Raw genomic sequence first — 23,355 nt, 5'->3', positions numbered from 1 at the left:
TGCGAGGGCTACACTGACAGCATACTACCAGAGCAACTCATCCCGCTCTGTGGGTCGCATACCGCTCAGCTCCCCGCATGGAAGCATAGCGCGCAGCCGGTTAGGCCCCGTCGTACCTCGTCGATGAGCGTTCCTGCCAAAAGGTGAGTAGGCACGGACGTGGAACGATGAACGATGCGTACATTTGCTACACTCGGATCGTCAGACAACCCTCGTCGCAGAAGGACGCTGGTCGTATATTGCGGTCAGGCTCGTTCCGCGTAACGCGCTCTGTTCGGTCCGGGGCATGGAAGAACAGCGCTCCGCTGGGTGGGGCTGATCATACGTCGGCGGTAAGTCACTACCAACTGTGAGTTAAGATTGATTGGAACTGGTAAAAGATGCTCACCTTCAGCAGACGACAACAGGTAGGCGGCTTGACTCGTTCTCAGAGCAGATCGCTACGAAGACCGACGCCCTGCCTGCCACGATGATCGTCAGAGCCGAGTTTGTTGTAACTGGAACGCTTACCAGGTATTCTGCGCTGCTATTGGGCACGGCATGGAGCGTTCGTGGACTGAGATGCATAGTTGGCTGTTTGCGCTGTTTGAGGTGGCCCGAAGCTAGTTGAGTGGTGTGAAGTTTGATGAGTTGAGCCGCGTTACTTACAGTTGGGTTATTTGAGGTCGCGTATCTGTTTGTAGGGTCACGTACGTTGCTTATGACACTTTAACGAAACCGCGCACTTCGTCGTAAGGTCTCCCCGTGAAACAGACGTGCTGCGTGACCTAGCGTACTTATGCGGCGACGAGTTCAGTTGTTTGAACGGCTGCAAAGTGAGGCGGAGTGAGAACCAAGTGGCCGTTCGCCGCAGAGGGCACACGTACTGCGTTCGCCATGTGGTTAGTGCCCTGCGTCTTCAAGATAGTCTGCTCGTCCATTACGCTGACAGGTTTGTCTATTCTCACAGTGTGGCAAGTCAGTATCGTAGCACGGTACTCAGGAATGTCGACGCACCCGTTCAAGGCCAGCCCCATCTGTCATAGCGCCTTTGAAGGTGGCGGTGAGGTCGGTCCCTCCACCAGAACACGCGGTTCGGCGCCATGAGCAGCGAAAGAGTCGTCATCGAAGCAGCGCTGGTATTTGAGGGACGGGCGAGGTGGAGGTGCGCGCTGGCCACAAAGCAACCAGGTAGCGTGCCCCTTCAACGGCAGACGAATTCTTGCTGCTCTTCCGCTTCAAACGCCGTTGTTGACGGTCCAGGTTGTCGAGTGGCGTTGTCGGGGGACTGGAAGCGGGCGGGAGATGAAGGTGGGTGGCGAGCCACTCGCGGATGTGGCGAGCCAATAGCGGGCACAGATAGGTGGTATGTCCTCCTTGCCGCGCCGAACACGCATCGAGGACCACAGCTGACGCGTAATAAGCCCAGGTGAATGGGAAGCTTGTCCTGCCGGGGACATCGATGCACAAGGAGAAGCGCTATGCGCGGGAGGGAGAAGACGACGCGTTTGCGAGGCGGAGGTCTGCGCGTATCGAGCGGGCTCGCGTCGCCTTCCTGGGCTGGTATGCACCTTCCAGTCGGTTCACCCGAGAACAGGATTGCGATACGGCTGGTGACGGTACAGTGGTTGGTGACTGCAAGTGTCACAACAAGTCCAGGCGCGGTACGCCGTCCACGCACCCCGCGCTCGTATCGAACGGGTCCATATCGACCTCGGGGATTCGTCTGCACCTCCAAGTCGGCTTTCCTTGACGTAGGTCGGGCCGTACCGTGTCACTGCTCTCGAGGCTCGATTTCCAGTGACTGGGAGTGTCACGGCCATTCGAGGCGCGACGCGAGGTCCATGCGCACCTGCCAAATCTGGAAGCCCTTGTGTTCTCTATCCGGACAATGGTGCGCCGTTTCCCTGGCGACTTTTTGCCTCCCCGTTCTGCGGGCCAATCACAGCAGCCAGCGCAGCGCAGGGAATCGCGCCGAAGTGTCTGCTTGCGCGGGGGAGGGAGCGGGCGTGACAGACGTCGGCTAAGCGAGGTGCAGGCGGGGGCCCCGGACGTTACCACGCTCAGATATCTTGGGATGCCAGTGTTTGGCTCCCGTCGGGTGTTTGTTTGCGCATAAATTCGAACGTCCGCTCCGCCGTCGCTCTCTCTTCCTAACCATTACCATCTGCGCGCTCCCCCCATATCCTCTCGCGCCCTACTACACATCCCCGCCTTCCGCTTCCGCAATATCGTCGTACCTGCATACAAAATGCCCCTTTACATCAACGACTTCCTCCCCCAATATACGAATGACGTTCAAGCTCTCCCTAGCTCGTAAGTTCTGAAATGTCGTCCCAACTTCCTTCGACATCACTGACAGACCAACTTCCAGCTCCTCCACATCGATGAGTGAGCCTCTCAAAGATATCTGGTCAACTGGGCGAGAGCCTTCTCTCGCCTACGACGCTTCCATAGATGAAATAATGTGAGGATCCCAGCGCTTTGCGCAGCTTCTCGGTTTACTCACCCTCTGTTCCATCCAGGGAAGCGCATCCATATGTCGACTTCCTGGCTGATCGCCCGTGCGCGACAGCGGATCGGCTCGCACGAGCAGAGAGCCCCGCCCCTCCCCTTGAATGGGAATTCCGGCCTGATCTTCCTGTCCTGCCGTCCATGCCCATTCCGCAGGCGGACACATACGCACAGCCGGCGCCGGCGCCGCCCTCCAGCAATACGCTCGGCACCGACTCTACCCCAGCTGCCGAATCTTCTGCGGGCGACGAGCCCGCGCGTGACGATGAGGGCCGTCGCCCGACCAAGAGGGCGAAGTACGAGGGGCCGGCGAGGCACAAATGTATATGGCGGTTTAAGGATGGTTCCCGGTGCACCTGGGAAGGGACTGCACAGGCGGGGTGGGATCATGTGCGCAGCACGCACAACCTCGCGCACCTCACCCGCCCGGAGCCGCCCCAAGCTCCCGTGCAGTGCGGATGGGGTGGGTGCCCGTTCCGCGGGCTTCCCGAGGCTACCTACCAGCACTGGCGGGCTGCGCACCAGCCGACCATGGCGAAGACGAAGACGGCGGGCGAGGGCGGCGCGAAGCCCAAGACGCAGTGCGGGGTGTGCTCTCTGGTGGTGCGTCGTGCGAACCTGCTCAAGCACCTAAAGCACACGCACTGGGGGTTTGAGAAGTGGTGCGACGGCTGTGGGCAGAAGTTCCGGCCGGACGTGTTCGACAAGCGGGCGCGCGACCACCGGGGCGATTGTCTGGGGGACCTCATGCGGTACAGCCCTCACTTCCGTCGTTAGGCATGGGCTCTAGTGCTACGACGCTCCCGGTCGTCGTCGTTGGGTTTTTATGTTGTTGTGTTGCTCTCGAGTTGTCACCTATGTTACTCATGTTGCCGTTTGCTGTATCGCTCTGAATCTGTACTCTTCTCACCATAGTCTTGCTCTGATCATGTAATTGCTTTCGATGTAGCGCTACATATGTACATAGATAGATGTTTTTGTGCGTTGTACGTGGCTGAATCTGTCTCTGCGCTGCGACCACCGCAATTGCGAACCACGACTCGGATGAGGGACGTGCTTTAGCCCTGGTCCAATAGCAGCTCGCCAACGCCTCCGCTTAAGTACGTCCTCAGACTGGAGCACTGGACCGCCGCAGAATGATAGCATCAACCTGACACGCCCAGGAACAAAGTCAGCGAGTGTGCTGCAAGACACATATTATTCATCCTCCGCTGGCCTTCCTTCCTGACACTTGGACACTTGGTGTGTCCTACTCTCCATGGAATGCGTCGACTGGGTCATTGGCCCGCGCTGGCAGATATGCTGCACCGAGAAGACAAGGCTGAGTTCGTGACTGTGGTTGAAGGCCCTGGACAATGGTGGACCACAGTCTCAGTAACGCATCGTAAATGACTGCCAAAGACCTTACCGTATCATGGGTTTTCCATCTTCGGGGATACACGTCCCAGGAGGGCTCTCGCGCCCGACAGAGTCTGGAACGGGACATAATGGCGAGATGAGTGCCATATCAATGATGGTAAGGTGGACGCACAGCGTACCGACGGTAGTAGCGACGGGTTTCGACACTACACGCTTTCTGTAGAGTGTACCCTACGTGGATAGATGAGCGGATCAGCACATCGCGGCGACAGAGCAACTTTGATTACTTCCCTTTGCGAAGTTGGCATTACTTCGTGACCGATTTGCCTCAAGACGTGCGCGCTACATCATAAGGACTGCGGTCGCATCCAAAGATGTTTTGGAGCCATCTAGGCTAGATGGGTGTATGCGAGCAACGAGACTTCGCCCACGACCGACCCACAAGACGAACAGGCCGAATAGAGAGACCTTGACTCGACGTAGTCGCGCGCGAGTTTCGGCACCAAAATGAGGCCGACTCCGCCACCTGTCAGCAAATAATATGGTCCCTCGAGGATGTCCAGGTCTCACTCTGTCCCGCCTTCACCACCGCATCCGGTCACATTGAACTATCGTCCATTAGCTCTACGAAGTCGTCAATGTGGCAGGGGGAGCGATATGTTTGAGGATCCCTCGTAATATCACGTGCGTATCCGTCTCTCCGTGAGTCCGTTTCGTACTCGACGATGCCGATGAGCTCTGCGAGACGTCGGTGTGCTGTGGACAAAGGCGTGGCAGTCGGCGAGCGCCCATGACTAAGCGTGGCTTACTGTGTGCAGTTCGACGAGCTCGAGAGGCATGCCCGCCACGTCACTGGATGAAATGCCACCATGCGCCTGTGCCCTAACTGAGACGTGTCAGGGAAGTAAAGAGGCATGCAAGAACGGATCTGACCTTGTCCGCGAATCAATTTGAGCTGTCCCCGCCGTGCTGAGGGCCATCCAGTTGCGGGCGACGCGACGGCGTCAGTACCCTTGCCTGGCACTCGGGTTTCGAAGAGTGCATACACAAAATAGAAGTGAGATCGCGAACACGGAGTACGGTGACAGCGAGACCCACATACGTCAACATCCCACAGATCCCGAGGCGTTGCCGATCGTGCAGTCCCAGCATGAGATGGATGTACACATGTAGACGCGTTTTGACGGGTCATGATCCGCCGACGCCACTTCTGCGACAGAACACAAGATGTGCGACTCAGACGTCGCTGCGATCGGAGCCAGCCCCACGATGGGACAGAAGGCGGGGCGCCCATGCGATCAAACTGTGGACGCATCGAGTGGATCCTTCTGAGTGGGTGGTGTCAACGCGGGGGCAATTCATGGGCCGCGGAAGCAACACACCTGTCAACGGCCGTCCGTGGAAGCAGCGACGATCCTTTGTGACCGGCCGATCCCAGACGCCGAGGGATCGTCGCTGTCATGTGCCATGCGGGGACGGCGGTGTTTGGAGTTGCTCTCCGGCGACGGGCCTGGCTCTGGCAGCTCGACACCTCCGATGTTTGGTAGGGCGTCCCACCGTGGAGGTCTACGTCGCGGCTTCGTTAAGCAGAGAAGAGGCTTCCACGTCCAGTTAGCAGCGGATATCGCACCCAAGATCGCTGATAATTATAGCGTGAGTTGTTTCCTTGTCCACTCCGAGGGTACTTACACAGTTGCACGGTGTCTTACACCAGCTAGACGCGTGCCAACTCCAGACATAAGTACTGAGTATTATCGTGTAGGCTCCTACACAACGTATATACCTGTGGGTGGCAAAGTAAGCTTCGACAACTTAGACCCGTTATATGTGCTCACCACGAGTAAGTAGTGACATGACCCGTGCCAGAAACCGAGCAGACGCGCTCGATCGCGCCGGTTGGTGTTCGTCACGTGAACGCACCAGCCAATGAGTGTGCTCAAACGACGCTGTTCTGCCTTTTCGGCAGAAAGTCCGATCCACGGGGAGAGCCGTTGCGTGCAACGCGTTGCGCGCAACGCGCAACGTCACGCAAGTCACGGTGTGGCTCGTCGGGCGAGACAAGGGGTTACTACGGGACAGTTGGTGTATACATATTGGCAAAAATAACACCAGACCACTTCGCACTTCGCTCCAGCTAGATATATACAGACCTAGAATAAGAGCTAATACGACCTCAGTCTGCAGAGCTGGGAGTGATTCGCACTGTGACTCAACGCGCCACATGTCGCTTATGTAATTTCTCGGGCAATGCATCGCGATTCGCTCGGTGGCCGAAATTGCAACTTGGCCGAGAAAACGCCATGCAAGGCCTTTCTTGCGTAGGAAATAGCACACATTCCAACCACTCAATATCTTCAAACTGAACAGGCTCACCACAAGTGGACTGTATGGGGATGTGGCCACAGCGCCTCGTCGCATGTCCTTATTTGGCAAGTCATCTGTCACCGACAGGCTACACACAAGACACATTGACAGTAGCCTGTTGTATTTAAGAGTACCATTCTATTCCTCAGTTTGTAACCGAAGCTTTATTTTCATTTCCAATGTCATAGCCACACGGAGGCGGGACTAGTTCGTAGGCAACATAAGTAGGTTACTTACCCGCAGTGGGTGCATGTCACAGCGTGACTAAGTGACTGTTGCACGTTGCACGTTGCGCGTTGCGCGCAACGCCCCTCCCAGTCGATCGAACGTTCTCCTTTTCGGGCAGAGAGCGGGGAGCGCGGCGTTGTGCTGGCAGAAGCGCCGAAGGTCGTCTCCAGGTCGTCCGCTCCCAAGAACTTGAAGCGAGCATGCCTCAAGATGTCCTCCGCACCCAACGTTCTTTCGTTTATCGCAGTCCTTGCCACCACCACAAGTTTGCCATGCTCTTGTGACTCGGTTGCCCGCTCGCCTTGTGTGCCCTCGGTTGGAAGACAAGATATCGTTGCTCGACCATCCAGCCAACGCGATAGATGTCGATGCAGGGAGCGCGGCGATGGAATGCGGGTACGGACCTCCGAATCCACGTCGGGTAGGGGATGGTGACGCGCTTCCTCGTGTCTAGTTGTATCGGTGAGTGAGTGCCTTTTGCTCAGCCCCAAGAACGACGTCGCACCCTTGATTCCGGTGGTCTTTCTGGCACGTCCCTTTGCGTAGATGGGTGTAGTCTCCCTGCGCTTGTTCGGCACCCGCAGCTGTGCCTGACGAGAACAGTGAGACGACAGCCTAATACGCGAATATGACTGGTACCTGCCTGATCTCTGGGGGAAGGGCGCTGCCCGAATGAATGCGTGCTGGAGACAGGAATTGGCAGTGAGTTGCACAGGTCATTGGGGTCGTAGACGTCGAGGCGCTACGTGTGACGTGGCAGCTCACATATGCGTTTCCTCGTTCGCTGTGGGGTGTAACATCGACGAACGACCGGGGGTGTGCGAGGGCACAGAGGATGTCTCTGCGCAGCTGACTTCGTTACCCTGTCTGAATGTCACTGTTCAGCGCTCAGCCGGTCGCGACAATGGGCTATGAATGTCTACGGCGTTTTGGCCAGTGGAGGGAACTGCAAGTGGTAGCGGTAGCCGTTTTTCGACAGCTCAGTGCATAGATCGATCGTGGCGTGTTGATCATGTATGTCTGGGTGGCCCCGTACCGGTCGGTGGATCTGACGCTCGGAGTTCGGTAGATCGCGCACAAATGGAAGGACCTCGGGTTCCGTACGACAACGTGCAGCTGAACGGGGGTTGTTCACGTCGACCGTGTCGTCTTGTCTTGCGTTGTAGAGACAAGCCTTTGAAGGCTCCTAGCATCCGAGCCGTCGTGTGTGTGCCGTCGTCGAGAACGTCGAGGATCTGTTCTCGGATCCTCATTTTCGAAGGCGTAGAATCAGGAGTTTTCGCAAGGGCTAGTGTTGCGTCGACAGTGTGAGTACGTGCTATCACAAACACTGTGATTATGACTCTGACGCACTGGGGTTCGCAAGATACAGATGCTCCCTCGGCCTTTATATTCCACCATCCAACGATCAATTCCTCAAATACGGAAGGACAACTCGCCGAAAGGGGCGGTACGAGTGCGCCACTCGTGTAGGGGTGTGCAGGAGGTCGCCAAAGGCTCTGTGATTGTCTTTGTGCTCGGGTTGCTGAGGACGTCCGCTCGGAGCATGAGATCCTCTGAAGACGGCGGGAGCGTGAAGACAAGGGTGAGTGAGTTTCAGAGGGCCACTCCGGGAACGTCAGAGCGGCGCATTGAAGTGTGACCACAGGGAAGAAGCACAGCCGCTCCCTCGAGGTTTACTCTCGCCACTGGTCTGCGACGCCACTCAAGACGCGTCAGCGGGACCCGGGGAATAGCGTGTTGATCTCAGACGGTCCAAGCGGCCACAACAACCAACGCTGCGGCCGTCCGTGGACAATCGTGAAAGTTGCGGTGGATTAGGGCGTGGATCATTGCGGTGTAAGGCCTGTTGAAGAGCTGACATTCTGCGGTATACTGGCAGGAGCAAACGGGGCGGACGCGGCGCGACGGCGCGACGGGGACGTGACAGGGCGGGCGAGCGCGTTGTTGCATGTTGTTTGCGCCTGTACTACAACTATTTAGAAGCGTGTTCGAACCGTGTGCGAGGCCACCTATCTTGTCTCACACTTTTGGTGTCTTTGTGCGTGCGTCTGCGCGGTTTGACAGTATCCGCCATCACCTTGTACAATCGACGCGTTCTCATCTGCTACACTACCATCATGGCTCAACACTTCGATCAATACTTCGCTCAACACTTCGCATACAATCTCAATGCTCACCTTCACGCTTGTGGTGATTGTTTCCCTACCTGGAACCAGCAGCCGAGTGGCGCCCCGGTCGCGACTGCGTCTTCTCTTAGCAGCGACACCACATTGGAGGGGTTCGCGATGCGCTTCCGCGATTGCGCCCATAGAGCGCTAGGAAGGGAGAACGTGGGCGCATCACCGAGCATATCCTGGTACGTCTGTTCTTACTTCTGGGGTATTCGTCCGTTCATGTTCATAATCCCCTCAGGGCCACATCCATCTCCTCGCCCTCAGCCATGTTCTATCACCATGTCCCTGACGATGTGGCATCTACGTCCGCGGTGTCTTGGACAAGTGCGAGAACCACGGAATCGCCGCCTGGACCTTTCCAGAATAGGTATGATTGCTGCTAAGAATGACCGAATATTTACTCAACGTGCTTTGCTACGCTAGTATGGCGGCATTCGAAAGAGACTACAGTGTCACAAAGCGACTCTCCCCGGTCATGTCGACCACCTCTACTCCTGGCCTGACGACGGCTTCGGAAGCAAGCACCCCGAGCGCGTCTTCTGCCACATCGACCAACTCCAATGCGGCGGCAAGCCCATCGCGCACATTCGCGTTCACCGAGGGAGCGCATCATCTCCCGTGAGTCTCTTTAGGTTCATTACATGGCCAGCGGAGGACTCACCACCCGGTTGATCAATAGTGCAATCCCAACATTCCCGCCACTCGTCTCGTCGAGCTCGACGAGCTCACAGCGGCAGGTTGCCTCGTCCTCTCCGCTGACACTGGACGGGCCGTCTCGAGACCCCTCGCAACCAGTATCCGCCGCTATGCACATGCAACGCAAGCGTTCGCGAGATCAGACGGAGGACGACGGTGAGGACTCAGAGCACCCTGCAAAGGCACTACGGACTGGTCAGGCTCTGGTCCAGCACGCGACTGAGCCCGGTAGACAATGCACCGGGTGCGACTTCATTGGATCCCCGGAGCATGTCTGGGCCCATTGCAAGGCCCATCAACCCAGCGCAGCCTCTGCGCCCATTCAGCCCCTCCACACGTGCAACTGGTGGGGCTGCGAGTTCACCGGGACCACCAGCCAAGTCGTGTCACACTGGAAAGCCGCCCACCGCCCGGACTACGCTACGGACGTGAAGATCAGACAGCGCTGGGACAAAAGGCACGTCGTGGACTGCGCGATTTGCTTGCGCAGGTACGAGGCCGCGCTCGTGGTGTGGGATAGGCAAGACCGGCCTGAGGACGCGATGCCCCCGCGTCCGAGACGCCTCAGCCCTCGTAGTCTGGAAGGGCATGCTACGCGGCGCCATTGGGTTTTGCCCAAGACGTACGAGTGGTGCGAGCCGTGCCGCACCTGGGTGTGGAAGGACACATCGAGGTGGGGTAACCACTTCGCTCGTTGTGTGCAGGCGTACATCGTGGAGCACTCTCACTTGCACTGAGGACCCCGCTGGAACGCTGTGAAACGTCCTCGTAGACAGCATTGTCATCCTTTCACATAGCCCTTCATTGTCAATCATAGTGCGTTCCGTTGCTTAATTGCCCTCTCAACAGTCTGCTCAGTCGATCACAAAGCTCGTTCATTATTCAGCACATCGTGCGTTGTCGGAGAACTTTCTCTGCAAAGACGTGTCGCGTAGTTTTATACGGGCGCCGCGTAACATTCAACTCTGTACACGCAAAATACATGTAATCGCTTCGACTGATTGCGAACCTACTGCCTCTTCGCGATGGACTCGTCCCATAGTTGACTATAGCCGGGTACTATGATCGGATTACATTTGGTGACACTGCAGATCGTCGAAGAATTCAAGTTCCTGGATTTGAACTCCTGCACAGATGACTGTTATACACGAATAAGATATCGAGGAACTACAGGACGTGATACACGAGTACGGTTGAACGATGCAAGTACACAACAAACAGCAGCAGTCAGAGCAAAGCGAACAACAACACCGAGAGTAATCACAAGAGCATAGCAACGACAGGGCTACAGAGGAGGATGCGAGGTAAGACGAAACGGCGGATGGACTTATGGAACGAAGTTGTTTTTCATGAACTTATTTAGACAACCACCGTAATGGTCTCGGGTTTTATTCGTCTGGTCCGTGCGTTTGTAACTCCCGCACATCTCGCACCACCGATACATCAAGCCACCGAACATGCAATGTGCGACTTGCATATGCCGGTCGCCGTTGTCAAGCCTCATCGTCTTTGGGCAGAGCTTGCAGTGGTAGATCCTGTCCGCCTCCTTCGTGATGCCCCTCGTGCGGAAGTCAGCTGCGATCACCTTCCTGTGTTTATCCTGCCAGTGGTAAAACCGCGCCTCCTGTGTCCCCTCGAAGGTACACCCGTCCCAACCGCACGCAGCGACCACCGGTGCTGGCTCCGGTTTCGCAGGGTCCTGGTCCGCAGCGTAATGGTCGGCACGGATGTGTTCCCAAATCTCCACCTCGGTGCCTGTCCTGCTGCACCTGCGCTTATCCGCACCCTTCCACCTGCACTTTACAGGAGGACTGGGAGTGGTGGTGTCCACCGGGGTCGGCTGGGGTATGTATGGCGCGGGGCGTGAGCGCGCATCCTCGTCCTCCTCGCCGTCTGTTCTCCGTCTGCGCTTGCGACTGGATCTCACAGGAGCAGGAGGATGCATATCGGAAGTCCCGTTGGGAATCTCGTCGAGTCCACTGTCGAGTTGGTGATGCGGCTGGTACACAGCGTGAACGAAGCTATGCACGAAGTTCCCGTCATGGACGGGCGCCGACGGAACAACGGGTGTAGAGGGCACGCCCGGAGTGTGTGGGTCCGGGTGGGTCCGGAAGGCGTTATATCCTTCCCAGTTTGCGACACGCGTCTCGTCCACCACCCTATTATGCGGAGTAATGGCCATTAACCTCTGAAACGAAGAGAATACATTATGCGGCTACGTACGGGATGTCGAATGGCAGGGGAAGAAACGCAGTGGTCGGGTCTGCTTCTACAGAAGGCCCGGCGTACGTACGGGGGCGGAGCTCACGCCCCTTGGCACGACTGTTAATGATGAGGCAATGCTTGAGACATATTATGTGGACAGAGCGAGACAGTTACGTACGCTGCCTTTCGAGGCCCTCGAACTCTGTGTGATGGAATTGGAGCCTTAGATCCAGAGGATGCCGCCGGCGGGGCGAACGATGGCAGAACCCGTGCAATCTGAGGAGGCTCAGCAGGACCATTGCTCCTGTTAATCACATCAGTAGAGATACAGCAAGCATATCAAGAAACTTACCTGGTCACCATGTCAAACCCATCGTTAGGGTACGTGTAACATCTTACTTCGGGACTCCATGGCTGCTGTTGCAACGCAGATGAACCGTGTAGGGGAGATGTTGCGGGCGGAGGCGACAACGACGACGAGACTGAAGGTATCGTCGGCGGGGAAAACGATGGCAGGACATGTGTCATGCGTGTCGGTTCGGTCGGTACAGTGGTCCTGTTGACCACATCAGCAGAGAAACTGCAAGAACATAAAGAAAGATGCGCTGTCAGCCAAGGAAACATAAGAATGTAATTCGGCGCCGGACCCTTCATTGTCTACATCCCCAAGATCCAGCGGTATGCCATCGATGCACAGACTGAGAGGGCCAATAGCCGACAAGCTGTCGAAGACTGGGTCAGGGAGTGATGTGCTGCAAAGCTGTCAGCCATCGAGGTAGTTGAGACCAGCGGTGGAATCTTACCTGTACAAGGGCGGGAAGATATCGTCCTCGAGTTCAAAGAGATCAAGATCAAGACCGAGAGACATGTTGCTGGATACTACAGAATAAAATCGAGTGTGGATATATGAACGAGGCAAGGGTAGAGGGAGTAGGAAGGTTTGGGGGAGGCGCAGGACAGGAGGGCGCAGAAAGGTGATGGTCGTGGGTAGAGTAGCGAGCCGTGTTTGAGTTGGCGCGTGCAAATTAAATACCTCATTTCGCGCCCCGCTGAGTACGCTCTGATCCCACTCTCCCTTCCCGCCCGGCCCCGTCACTCCGCTCGCGCGAACCAGACCCAGCGAACCATTCGGAGCATTACCCTGCTCCGAACAGCCCTCTGCGACAGGCTCGCCCGTCAGAGCCCCTCGCTCTCGCCCCAGAGACGACATGCGCGACTGCCCGCATCGAGACCAAGGCATATCCGGATTTGGGAACTGCGCACAGACCCCAGCACCGACGGCCTCTTGCCGCGACTTGCCGCGGCTTCCTCAGCCATCGGCCGCCAGCCTGCCCTCGATATCTGAGCTATCTCGCCACTCCGGACTCGACGACGACCAGTTTTGGGGTCTCTGCTGCCCGAGGTCGACGACAATCCCTCCCACGTTCCAGTGGCTTCGGTGAGAGGGTACCACTCGGCAGCAGCCGAGCAGTCGTTCCATCCTATGGCTCTTCCAGCAAGCCTCGTCCTCCCAAGAGGCGGTCAGGTCGTATACACAGTCTCTGAAGCCGAATATCAGTCCATAGTCACATCCAAACGAGCTTGGCGCACTACAATTTCTGTCGCCACCTCGAGTGGCTCACTCTCTACCGCCACCTTCACGCACCCTGAACGCTCCTACGTTGTTGCCTGTGTCTTCTGCCACTCCGGGACGAGCGGCGCATCGATAAAGTAAGCGACATGCCTGCTCATTGTGCGACTTATTCAACTTACACGTCGTGCAACTGACATAGGCGTGGCACTCACTTTCGAACCATCGACGGTCATCCTTTGCTTAATGGCATTGTCCTTCCCAGGCCCATTGACGACGATAGCCCTGGAACTACGAGACGGATTTGTGGCCTGAACGCCGTTACGAGCACAGCCTTGCATCGTTCATTACGCTACTTCATCACGACTCGATTCTTCCCACCTTCTCTTCTGCATCGTGGCCAACGCCCGCCCCCGTCGTCCTTATCCACCAAGTTACCTCGATGCTATACGACAAGCTCAGTCTCGCTGTCTATCTGGCCAAACCGGACGTCGCTCACCTATGGAAACGTCTGACAGACGAGCATCCGTGTGCATCCGTCCGCGATGGTCTCACATCTTTCCTGAGTACACCGTACTCGTTACGCTATTTCCTCACACATAGACAGCGACGTGAGTTGGTTAGATCATTCTCACTTCCTTCAAACAATGGACTGACCTTTGTACAGGTTGGCGGGTAACCTAGATCACTGAACACTGCCTGGAAGAAACAAAGATCCACACAACAACACCACGTACCGCGAGCTGGCATCGTCGTGGACAACTACCACGCATCTGGTCGTGTTGCCTCATCCTGGCTCCAGTGATGTCTTGGTATCTCGACATACCTACGAACTTCCAAGTTCTCCCTGCACCCTATGTACTAGCAGCAGTTCAGCCCCTCATGATTTGCATAGAGCCGTGAAGGCCGCCCCTGTTGAAGGTGAGCATCTTCAGAGAAGCAGATACCGTCGTCTCACGAGCTCGCGCAGAGTCGTAAACACATCGGAGACGCGTGCGTAACGACCGTGCCCAAACATCCAACAAACCGCAGATCACGACGATGCCAGGGAGCTTGACCATCCTCCGCAAGTGGTGCTGCTCAGAGGACGACCAGAACCGATTCACGGCTCGCACACCTGATCCTGTACGACTAGCAGATGTGGTCGAGACATCACGGCCCGAGATCCTAGTTCCCCACGTCCACAACGGGGTCTGTACTTTGGAGCAGAGACGATGAGCCCCCCCGCGCTCCAACTTCGTGCATAACTCGCCCTGACACAGTGACCCAGCGCATGCAAGGGCGCTTTCCTCAGACACTGCGTACTGAGGCGAGCACCACAGCAGTCTCGTTCTCTCGTTCATATGGAACGAACCCCGAACGCCCGCCGCTCGGCCTGATCGCATTACGCCTGTCACGACATACATACTCGTCGGTGATCGTGTCATCGTTCAACCGATGGATGGTTCGACTTTCCTTGGCAAGGGTTTCTCTGCGTGCTCGGGTCAGCACGAGTTGACAAGGCATTTGAAACCATGGCCGACGGCGAACCTCAGGCCTCGGAATGGCCAGCGGAACCGCTGACCAAGGGTCTATGGGCAATCTTCGACCAAGATCTTCGCGGTATCCGGTGTACTGAGGCTCCGACACCGAAACACAATCGCAAGCCCTAGCTTACATCCGTCTCGATTCTCATCAATGAACGCACGAGCCTCAAGTACGTCACCTATTGAAGGAGACATCAGCCCGTCGATGTTGAGGATGACGCACCATTGAAACGCATAGGTCCAGAAGGCTATGGGTGGCACGAGTAATCTGGAACGGGGCGATAGGCCTTCGGCGCGCATGCGCAGAGCAAGCACATAAAAGGAGACCGCGATGCCAGGTCCGTCTGCGAGGGCCATTCGTCTTATCCAGTGTCGACTGGGGATCCGGCGCTACGGTGACCTTGCCAGTGCTCATGTCGAGTGCGTCGGTTAACGGGACGTCGCAAAGAGATCTCGTTGCCTAACTGTGCCGCCAGGGGCAGGCGTGATCAGCCAGACGACGTCAAGAATCACGCCGCAACCGGTGAAGGGGTCAGATTCAGGTACAGGTCGCCATTCCGGGCGTGGAAACGAATGACGACTCCACAGGGTCTCCAGGTCGTCAACGATGCGCATCCAGACAACGTTTCCATCCACACCGACGAACAACACATCGTGACGACGCTGGAGGCCCCGCAAGTCGGGAAGTTGAAGTGTACCACCCCTTCGCTCGGCCTATACCCACACCATCATCAAGCGACGACGGGAACGCGGCACGACGGCGAACGGTTCTACCCTCAGCACGTCATGACGACGCATCCATCCTCTTTCCGCGAATAGGATGCTTCGGACATGCAAATTCGATATACACAAGGATAGGCCGCTGACACGTCACCAGGCAACATTCGGGCAGGAACGAACCGATCTGTAACGATGCATCCTGCGGAGCTCCATCCTTACGTTTACGCGTAGCTCGCCTCGTCAACTCACCGGTCAGGAGGACAGCCAGATGCGAGTCACGGGCCAGCGCCTCGGGGTCTAGATACCACAGTCGCACCGAAGTCATCTCCTACCCGTGCAGTACGACTGCCGGGACATGCCATGTCGTGCGGACATGTATCCACATCTGGCCTGTACATGTCCCGATCTGCTTGTCGATGCTCTCCGCACACGATCCACATCGTCGCCCGAGAACAAGGACGAGACATGCCTCGCCTATGACCCCGACCCTCGGGATGGGACACGGATGCGTTAACCAAGGACCCACGACGTAGATTGCTAGAATGAATGCGATACGCAGTGTCCGAGCCAATTATGCACTAGACTATCTGCGCATGCGAAGAACGGGCAAGGTTAACTCGTCACCGCCACTCTTCATGAACCTCGAACAAGCCGACGAACCTAAAAGAGGCCCGCAAGTCGGGAGCCCGCGAAGCCAAGTGCGTCGACGAGGCCGTCTTCCCGCGCACAGAGCAAACTCTGGCATCGGGCACTACAACATCACTGCCAGTTTTCGCAGGACCACACGGATCAATGCACCGATCCTATCTGTGGAAACTCATCAACGACTCGGGAATGAACTTGTCTGGCGCATGAAGACAGCTGGAGCCTGGACAGGTGCGAGTCATTGAGCTTGTGTACAACCTCGTTGGACTTACCTATCGACGCAGGCCCTACCTTATTATGTCGTGCGTTTCTTGGATACGCCACGCGGTCATCTTCGGACATCCGGCGAACCGAGCGCTATCGACCGTCGTGCGCACCGCGCCTTGTCTCACACCTCAGGGGACTATCCAGTCGCCAGAGCGTGAGGTGAGTGGGTCATGGGCAGCAGCATGGCTGAAACAGACTGACCTCTGCGTAAGGTAGCGCCAGGATCTCACCACGATGGGTACGCGGTATACGGGATTGCGAATCTCGCCTCGAAGGATTGAACTATCGTGGAATGTACACAACGCAAGATCTCTACATGAAAACGGCCATGTGAGTGATACTGAAGTTTCTGAGCGCGGCCTGTTACATACTCGCTGCCAGGTGATGCTCCGCGACCTCTGCGGGAACTCACTCAACTCGGGGTAGTGTCCTGGCGTCAAGGCCCGTTTTCGCGAGCTCACGCTCACAGCAGCATATGAGTCATCACAGAGCTGGCAGGCAAGGTCGACCGGAGGGATGCGGTACGAGGAGGAGGAGGAGGAGGAGGAGGAGGAGGAGGAGGAGGAGGAGGAGGGGGTTATCTTTGCAGCAGAGGAGGGGGTTGATATCGTCGCGACACAAACAACAAGATGTATCAGGCGCGGAGGCAGACAAAAAGCTCCAGTCCACGGCGAGGTCCACGGAGAAAGTCAGGAGAAAGTCTTGTGGATGCCCCTGTCCTCGGCCCTCGCTTGCCTCTCCGGTGTCGTGGCGACTCGTTTGGGGGGCGTTGATTGCCGCGTGGAGACCAGTGCGGCCGCAGCGTGGCGGCGAGGATCTGAATCTAGGCACTCGACGCGGGGAACAAGGTTCTTATTGGTGCGTTATTTACCGCGATTTTAGGCACTTAATGACGGCGACATCATTTTCAGGAGCATCATGCCCGAGCAGCGCATCTGAGAACGCCCATGATGTTCTGAAGAATACGTGTATAACTTTTGGCTTCATACTTGAGAACGTGTAAGTCGACAACCCTCTACGTACGGCGGACAGTGGACACTGACGGTGAGGACTGCCCAATATGGTGAGCCATACCGGTGCCACCCGCCGCCCCACTAGCGGAAGTTCGCACGCGCCTATCAGAGCTCTATCTTCCCCACGATCGAAGCCGAGCTCGGCGCGCCTTACCTTTACCGTTACGTTGGACGCAGAAGATCTAGACGTGATGAAAATCCGGGCTCGCCTCAGCGACTTTCGTCGAGCTGTCGAGCGCAACGAGGGTCGATTCTGTCTCCGTCTTGCACATACGCCTCGCACAATGGTCATTGACATTATATCGCATGGTGCGAACACGTGCAGTCTTGTGTCACGTCCTCTGTCGTAAAACGCTAACAACAGCAGGTGGAGGAGCTACAGTATCTCCAGTCAAGCGAGTGCAAGCTCCGCGTATCGATCAGAGATACTTGGATAAATCATCCCGCATACGGTCGGCTGAAGAGCTCTGTCGGGAGTCACGACCGCGTAAATCTCTGGACATAAGGACGACGTTACGAGGACGATCGCTGGAAGGGATCGATCTGCAACGGCACGACTCCTGGATATCTTGTCGATTTCGAGCGCCAGACTTAGCATCAGGTGCGACATGCAGACATCGTTGACGGAAGGAGTACCGTGCACGATCGCCTTGATTAGAAACCGTATGGTTGTGTAGGGAGTAACGGGTATTAGGTGAATGCCGGTGGGCGCGACTCAGCCACAGCCTGGTCAGAGGAACGTGAGCATGTGCCACTGCGTGAACGGAAGCACGACGTACCGCTTGCTCTTTGAGCGTCGCTGTCTGAACGCGGCGGTCGAGCAACATTCCGGCGCGTCTGGTCAGGCGAACGGTGTCGATTTGGTCTGCAGTGGCAAGTTGAGCGCTCAGCATGAAGAGGGGGATAAAACCGACGGGTCCTCGCCTATTCATGTTCGGCAGCGTACTCTCAGATGCGCAAGAGCATACCTCTTCGAGGCGGACAATGCATAGGGGAAGTGTCGGCTATTCAGTGCGCCGGGCCTGAAGTCCTCCGCAATTGTTCCCTTGGTCTTACTCCACTGACACGAGTTGAACCGGTTTACCGACCAAGACTGGCTGCGAAACGTGATGGGTGAGTTCTAGAGTGATGGAGGACAGGAAACTGATAAGCATACCTCGCAAGTGCGTATGAGCGCTGCGACAGGAAGACCGTTCTGGTTTGGTCCCGATGGACCCAGCCTGTTCGATGCTCTCCATCGCCACCATTCACGGAGGTGTTGGACGCGGTACTTCCGCATGCTCTGCACGTCGAGAGCCCCCAGCTTGCAGTCCTTCTGATCAGACACGGTGGTGACGTGGTCGGGGCTCGGTAGAACAAGCGCGAAGACTGTCTGACAGGATGGCGAGTAAGTATCGCCCATCAGAATTCAATGCTCCTCTGACCAACATACGCGGGTACCCGACTGAGGACCGAGGTTGTGCTGCGAAGTGAAGGGCTGGTCAGTCAACGTGACGACTCGGATGCCCGTCACGGTACGTATGCTAACGCTGTACGCATGCGATGTACAATCGTAGTGGCCAGTGACCAAGAGCGACAGCGAAACGAAGCGGCCTGTTCTGAGCCTGAGACTTGACAGCAGTGAGTGGTTGTATCGATCGATGAACGTGTTCTGTTCGAGAGTTGTTCGAGTCGTGGAAGTTGAACCGGCCCGAGGCGGGCCCGAGGCACCGACCAAACGGTACGACCTTTAATTGCCAAGCCCGGCAAGGCGCTCTTGCCATACTGGGCGACAGAAGACACGCGAAGTTCAACGCCATCTGATGGCGGGTCGCGTGGATCTATCGCCAGGAAAGGAAGTGCCCGCGTTGTGGCCACCGTTGTGTGGCGACAGGAATTTACACGAACTCGGATAGAATGTGTAAGGGCACGTGTATATCACTGGCTCATAATGCCATTCTATCCTTATTGGTTATGTGTGCGGATCCTATGAAGATCCCAGTGAGTACGTTGTGTCGCAAAACCACAGCACACGCAAACAACTCGAGGGCTGAGATTCGATCTTGGCCGCCTATTCGCAGCCTCTCCACGTGGCAAGCGCTCCCATCCAATGGAGTCGTGCCGGCCCTAAAGGAGGCAACGGGCGATAGGGGTGCAGGCTTTCTCCGTGGATTTTGGTGGTCTTGTCTGGGTTGGCCTCCGCGTCTGAGGACTTTTGTTGTCTGTGTCGTGACAATAAATAAATGCCCCCCAAAAGGCCCCTTCCCTATCTCTCCCATGCGAATGTCTCCCCCTGCCCATGCTCTTGCTTGTATATTGCCCCAGCTCCCCCAGTCGTTACCGACCGCCGGTGCTGCGGTTGTATTGAGCGAGGAGTGCGCGACGCCATTCAGGCCCGCCTTGAGGTAACGCAGGCTCGGTAGTCCAACCCCACCTGCAAACCCGGCCGGTGTCAGCGAGTTGAACGTCAGTTGGTCCTACATCGCGGTTTCATGCCACTCACATGCCTGATTCTGCTACAGGTCGCGGAGACGAAGGACGACCTCACCATTCCATGCCCCGGCATATCACTGCGGCTTGCTGACTAGTTGCTCCCAGGCATCGGGCAACTTCCTCGGTGCGATCGTGCGCCACAGCTAGGGAGCGCCCGCCAGTACCATACCCGGCTGCCCGCAGGGACCACTACCCTATGCTCGCCATCCGTCAGAGAGGGTCCATGACACGGAAAGGTCTGCGTCAACCCGCAGTAAGCTACCATTCGCTTCCACACCTGAATGGCGACCCGTACCGGAACCTTGGTTGGCCTGGCGCGTACAACTGGTGCGTAGTGATCATCGACGCCGTGTGGCTAATCAAGCCTGCGCATGGTGCCAGAGTTAGGCCACTGGATGTCCATTCGCAACCCGCGAACTCGTTCTGCGCATGACGCTCCGAGAGGATCGGAATAAGCGCTGGTAGGTCCGTCGCAGTGCTGGGTCCGGAGTGCACTCTGGAACAGGCGATCGACCCTCGCAAGCAGACCTGGCGATACGTTCTTGGTTTCCGTATATGCACCCCAAGTCGCGTCGCCTCCTTTCAAGCCACTGCCACCCCATAGTCTTCTGGACGTATGCGTCGTCCACCTCCACGAACGGGAAGCCCGCCCCAGGGGTACGACGTTCACGAAGGTCGCCGCGGAAACAGCCATATGCTCTTCGATCAATCGCGTGTGGCTGTTTCTTGCGCACCCAGCAAACACGCGAAGAGAGCACTACGCATCAGCTGGTGCTCCATCGCAATCGCGGAGCAGGGACGGGCCTCGTTCTCAGTACCATGATGCTCGCACGTTTCATGAGCGCACTTGTGGATCTGGTCCACGCGGCGAGGGATGCCCCAGGTGGTCGTCGCGCCCGATGTGCTGGCACGCTTGCGGCTAGGCCTGTCTCTGCCATCGAAGGTGAGGCCCTCGACATCGAGCGGCTGATTCCTCCAATGGGTGGTATACTTGAGGCTCGTTCGTCGATTCGTAAGGTTCATGAGAGATTTGAGGGCTTGCGACAACATTTCGGTGTTGGAGCTTGAGTACGCTCCTGATACCGCAAAGACCCTTGTCGAAGATTACCCGCATAGATTTTTGGCCAACGGTCCCGCTGTTCATTCCGCGGCCTGATGGCCCGTTCAGAGGTTCGCCACCTTCTATGCGTTTCTCTTCCTTGTTCGATCTGGACACCGCAGAAAGGGGTTCGTCAATTGATCGTCCACAGGGCACTCGGTGAACCAGCGCTCCATTCCGAGGTCGTAGGTTCGTTCCGTAAGTACGTCGTTGGCCAGACGTTTCTTTGCATTGCCGTCTCATGCTGACCCTCGTGCCTAGAGAAGACCGTGTCGAGGAAAGTCGACACATCCGTAGCAGACGACAGAAGTACCCACGAGGAGGCATGCCGTGACATGCGTACCACGGCCAGGATAACTTTCTGAGCCTCGAGCCTTCGGAGGTTCGTTGGATATGCATGAGACTGCTGGGTCACTACGCGGTGTTCGAGAACAGCGATCCTGCATGCGCCGTGGTACATTGGGTGGGCGAGCGTCGTCTGGAATTGGGTAGAGGCGGAGCGATCTTGTCCTTGCACTGAAGTACAGATCCAATTGTGTCCACGGGGAGCAGAATCAAGGACCGTGACGTCTTGACCACTTTCGTCAGGTAAACGGGACAAGGTATACGGGCGACCGATAGAACCCCGCATGTCTACTGAACAGTATGACTTGCGGAGGATGGACGAGCGTCGCGATCTGCAGTTTGTTGAAAACGGGCGTTCCGTACGTTGACCATTCACGGAGCCTGTGCAGGTTCGTGAGCAGATGGTAAATGCATCCTCTTTGAAGGGGTATGATGCTTACATTCAGGTTCTCGTCACGCGTCGCGAGCCCCTCATCACTGGTACGTGCAGCCGTGAAGGCCGTTAATGCGAAGATCATAGGCTTGTCGAGATACCTGACGTCACGGTCTCTTTCGCCAGGACAGGGCAAAGCATCCGCCAGCACGCATCGACCCGCAGTAGCGATCCACGATGCAGATGTGCGGTGGGTGGAGTTGTACTGTGAATCCTTGGCTGCGTCTTGTTGCCCGCCAACCTGTGTGAAGGTAAGTAAGAGTAAGTCTCTGATCCGACATGGGTGAACTGAGAATCCATCGAACTCACGTCGCAGTCCGTAGAGAGTAGGTTTGAAGAAGTGGCCCTGTAGGTCTGCGTATTCAGAAAGGTGAAAAGGCATTGGGGACGAGTACGTACCGATGTTCGTCCGTCAGACGCGTCCCCCCATAGGTGAGCGACGTTAGCGTCGGCCATATATAGATAACGAGATCCTTGTCGTCGTGTAACATCGAAGGAACTTGGCGCAGCAGGACGACGGAGGCAAGCATCGGAAGAGCAAGTAGGAGGAGCCTTAGCCCTTTCACGACGGGTCAATGTGTTCGACGATTCCAGACAGCCTGATCACGGTGCGGATTCGTTGGAGACGTCCCCTGGACATCCGAGGTAAGCGCAAAGGAAGACCGGATCATAAACGATGGTCCACGACGTGCTCGTAACGGTGTTCAGGCCACAGATCCGTCTGTAGTTCCAGGGCTATCGTCGTCGATGGGCCTGGGAAGGACATTGCCATCAAGCAAAGGATGTCCGTCGATGGTTCGAAAGTGAGTGCCACGCCTATGTCAGTTGCACGACGTGTAAGTTGAATAAGTCGCACAATGAGCAGGCATGTCGCTTACTTTATCGATGCGCCGCTCGTCCCGGAGCGGCGGAAGACAAAGGAAACAACGTAGGAGCATTCAGGGTGCGTGAAGGTGGCGGTAGAGAGTGAGCCACTCGAGGTGGGGACAGAAATTTTAGTGCGCCAAGCTCGTTCGGATGTGACTATGGACTGATATTCGGCTTCAGAGACTGCGTATACGACCTAACCGCCTCTTGGGAGGACGAGGCTTGCTGGAAGAGCCATAGGATGGAACGACTGCTCGGCTGCTGCCGAGTGGTACCCTCTCACCGAAGCCACTGGAACGTGGGAGGGATTGTCGTCGACCTCGGGCAGCAGAGACCCCAAAACTGGTCGTCGTCGAGTCCGGAGTTGCGAGATAGCTCAGATATCGAGGGCAGGCTGGCGGCCGATGGCTGAGGAAGTCGCGGCACGAGGCCGTCGGTGCTGGGGGTCTGTGCGCAGTTCCCAAATCCGGATATGCCTTGGTCTCGATGCGGGCAGTCGCGCATGTCGTCTCTGGGGCGAGAGCGAGGGGCTCTGACGGGCGAGCTGTCGTAGAGGGCTGTTCGGAGCAGGGTAATGCTCCGAATGGTTCGCTGGGTCTGGTTCGCGCGAGCGGAGTGACGGGGCCGGGCGGGAAGGGAGAGTGGGATCAGAGCGTACTCAGCGGGGCGCGAAATGAGGTATTAATTTGCACGCGCCAACTCAAACACGGCTCACTACTCTACCCGCGACGACCGCCTCTCCGCATCCTCTTCCCTTGCGCCTCTCACTAGCATCCACTCCCCTCATCTATACAGCATCCCTTCCTTCCACACCTGATTCCCCTCCCCCCGGTTACCATTGTTATCAGCTTCAATCCCATCATCAGCAAGTCGACG

At 56.8% G+C, this 23,355-nt stretch overlaps 7 protein-coding genes across 7 annotated transcripts; 4 read left to right on the top strand and 3 right to left on the bottom strand.

Annotated features, from left to right (window-relative positions):
- The first annotated feature begins 31 nt into the window (after positions 1 to 31).
- B0H18DRAFT_1050408 (uncharacterized protein) lies at positions 32 to 737 on the top strand. The gene has a single exon (XM_048030939.1). It carries the CDS (start codon positions 168 to 170, stop codon positions 351 to 353), a length of 186 nt encoding a protein of 61 aa, XP_047885829.1. The 5' UTR covers positions 32 to 167; the 3' UTR covers positions 354 to 737.
- A 1,279-nt stretch (positions 738 to 2,016) lies between these two features.
- Positions 2,017 to 3,444, top strand: B0H18DRAFT_1216616 (uncharacterized protein). Its single transcript, XM_048036674.1, has 3 exons — positions 2,017 to 2,295; positions 2,354 to 2,446; positions 2,505 to 3,444. The coding sequence occupies exons 1-3, from the start codon at positions 2,231 to 2,233 to the stop codon at positions 3,268 to 3,270; spliced, it is 924 nt and encodes a 307-aa protein (XP_047885828.1). The 5' UTR covers positions 2,017 to 2,230; the 3' UTR covers positions 3,271 to 3,444.
- A 3,238-nt stretch (positions 3,445 to 6,682) lies between these two features.
- On the bottom strand, positions 6,683 to 7,164 carry B0H18DRAFT_1126534 (uncharacterized protein; the record flags this gene model as incomplete). Its single annotated transcript, XM_048035177.1, has 3 exons — positions 6,683 to 6,894; positions 6,950 to 7,034; positions 7,084 to 7,164. 3 exons carry the CDS (start codon positions 7,162 to 7,164, stop codon positions 6,683 to 6,685), a joined length of 378 nt encoding a protein of 125 aa, XP_047885827.1.
- Positions 7,165 to 8,936: 1,772 nt separating this feature from the next.
- On the top strand, positions 8,937 to 9,929 carry B0H18DRAFT_1050401 (uncharacterized protein; the record flags this gene model as incomplete). Its single annotated transcript, XM_048030938.1, has 3 exons — positions 8,937 to 8,988; positions 9,045 to 9,239; positions 9,301 to 9,929. Coding segments are annotated over exons 2-3 (662 nt in total), but the record flags the coding sequence as incomplete, so codon positions are not given.
- A 715-nt stretch (positions 9,930 to 10,644) lies between these two features.
- On the bottom strand, positions 10,645 to 12,390 carry B0H18DRAFT_1126532 (uncharacterized protein; the record flags this gene model as incomplete). The annotated part of the gene is made up of 6 exons (XM_048035176.1): positions 10,645 to 11,476; positions 11,541 to 11,639; positions 11,701 to 11,826; positions 11,875 to 12,102; positions 12,170 to 12,274; positions 12,326 to 12,390. The coding sequence occupies 6 exons, from the start codon at positions 12,388 to 12,390 to the stop codon at positions 10,645 to 10,647; spliced, it is 1,455 nt and encodes a 484-aa protein (XP_047885825.1).
- Positions 12,391 to 17,558: 5,168 nt separating this feature from the next.
- On the top strand, positions 17,559 to 18,358 carry B0H18DRAFT_1050395 (uncharacterized protein; the record flags this gene model as incomplete). The annotated part of the gene is made up of 4 exons (XM_048030937.1): positions 17,559 to 17,728; positions 17,781 to 17,839; positions 17,900 to 17,945; positions 18,042 to 18,358. Coding segments are annotated over exons 1-3 (236 nt in total), but the record flags the coding sequence as incomplete, so codon positions are not given.
- B0H18DRAFT_960575 (uncharacterized protein) lies at positions 17,954 to 19,062 on the bottom strand (the record flags this gene model as incomplete). The annotated part of the gene is given in 6 exon segments (XM_048042975.1): positions 17,954 to 17,989; positions 18,043 to 18,100; positions 18,232 to 18,356; positions 18,420 to 18,635; positions 18,696 to 18,792; positions 18,812 to 19,062. The coding sequence occupies 6 exon segments, from the start codon at positions 19,060 to 19,062 to the stop codon at positions 17,954 to 17,956; spliced, it is 783 nt and encodes a 260-aa protein (XP_047885823.1).
- Between the last annotated feature and the right edge of the window lie 4,293 nt (positions 19,063 to 23,355).

Source organism: Fomitopsis serialis, assembly GCF_022376445.1.
Source record: "Fomitopsis serialis strain Sig1Antser10 chromosome Unknown B0H18scaffold_202, whole genome shotgun sequence".
Taxonomy (NCBI): domain Eukaryota; kingdom Fungi; phylum Basidiomycota; class Agaricomycetes; order Polyporales; family Fomitopsidaceae; genus Fomitopsis; species Fomitopsis serialis.
This window is presented reverse-complemented; position numbering and strand designations above follow the sequence as displayed.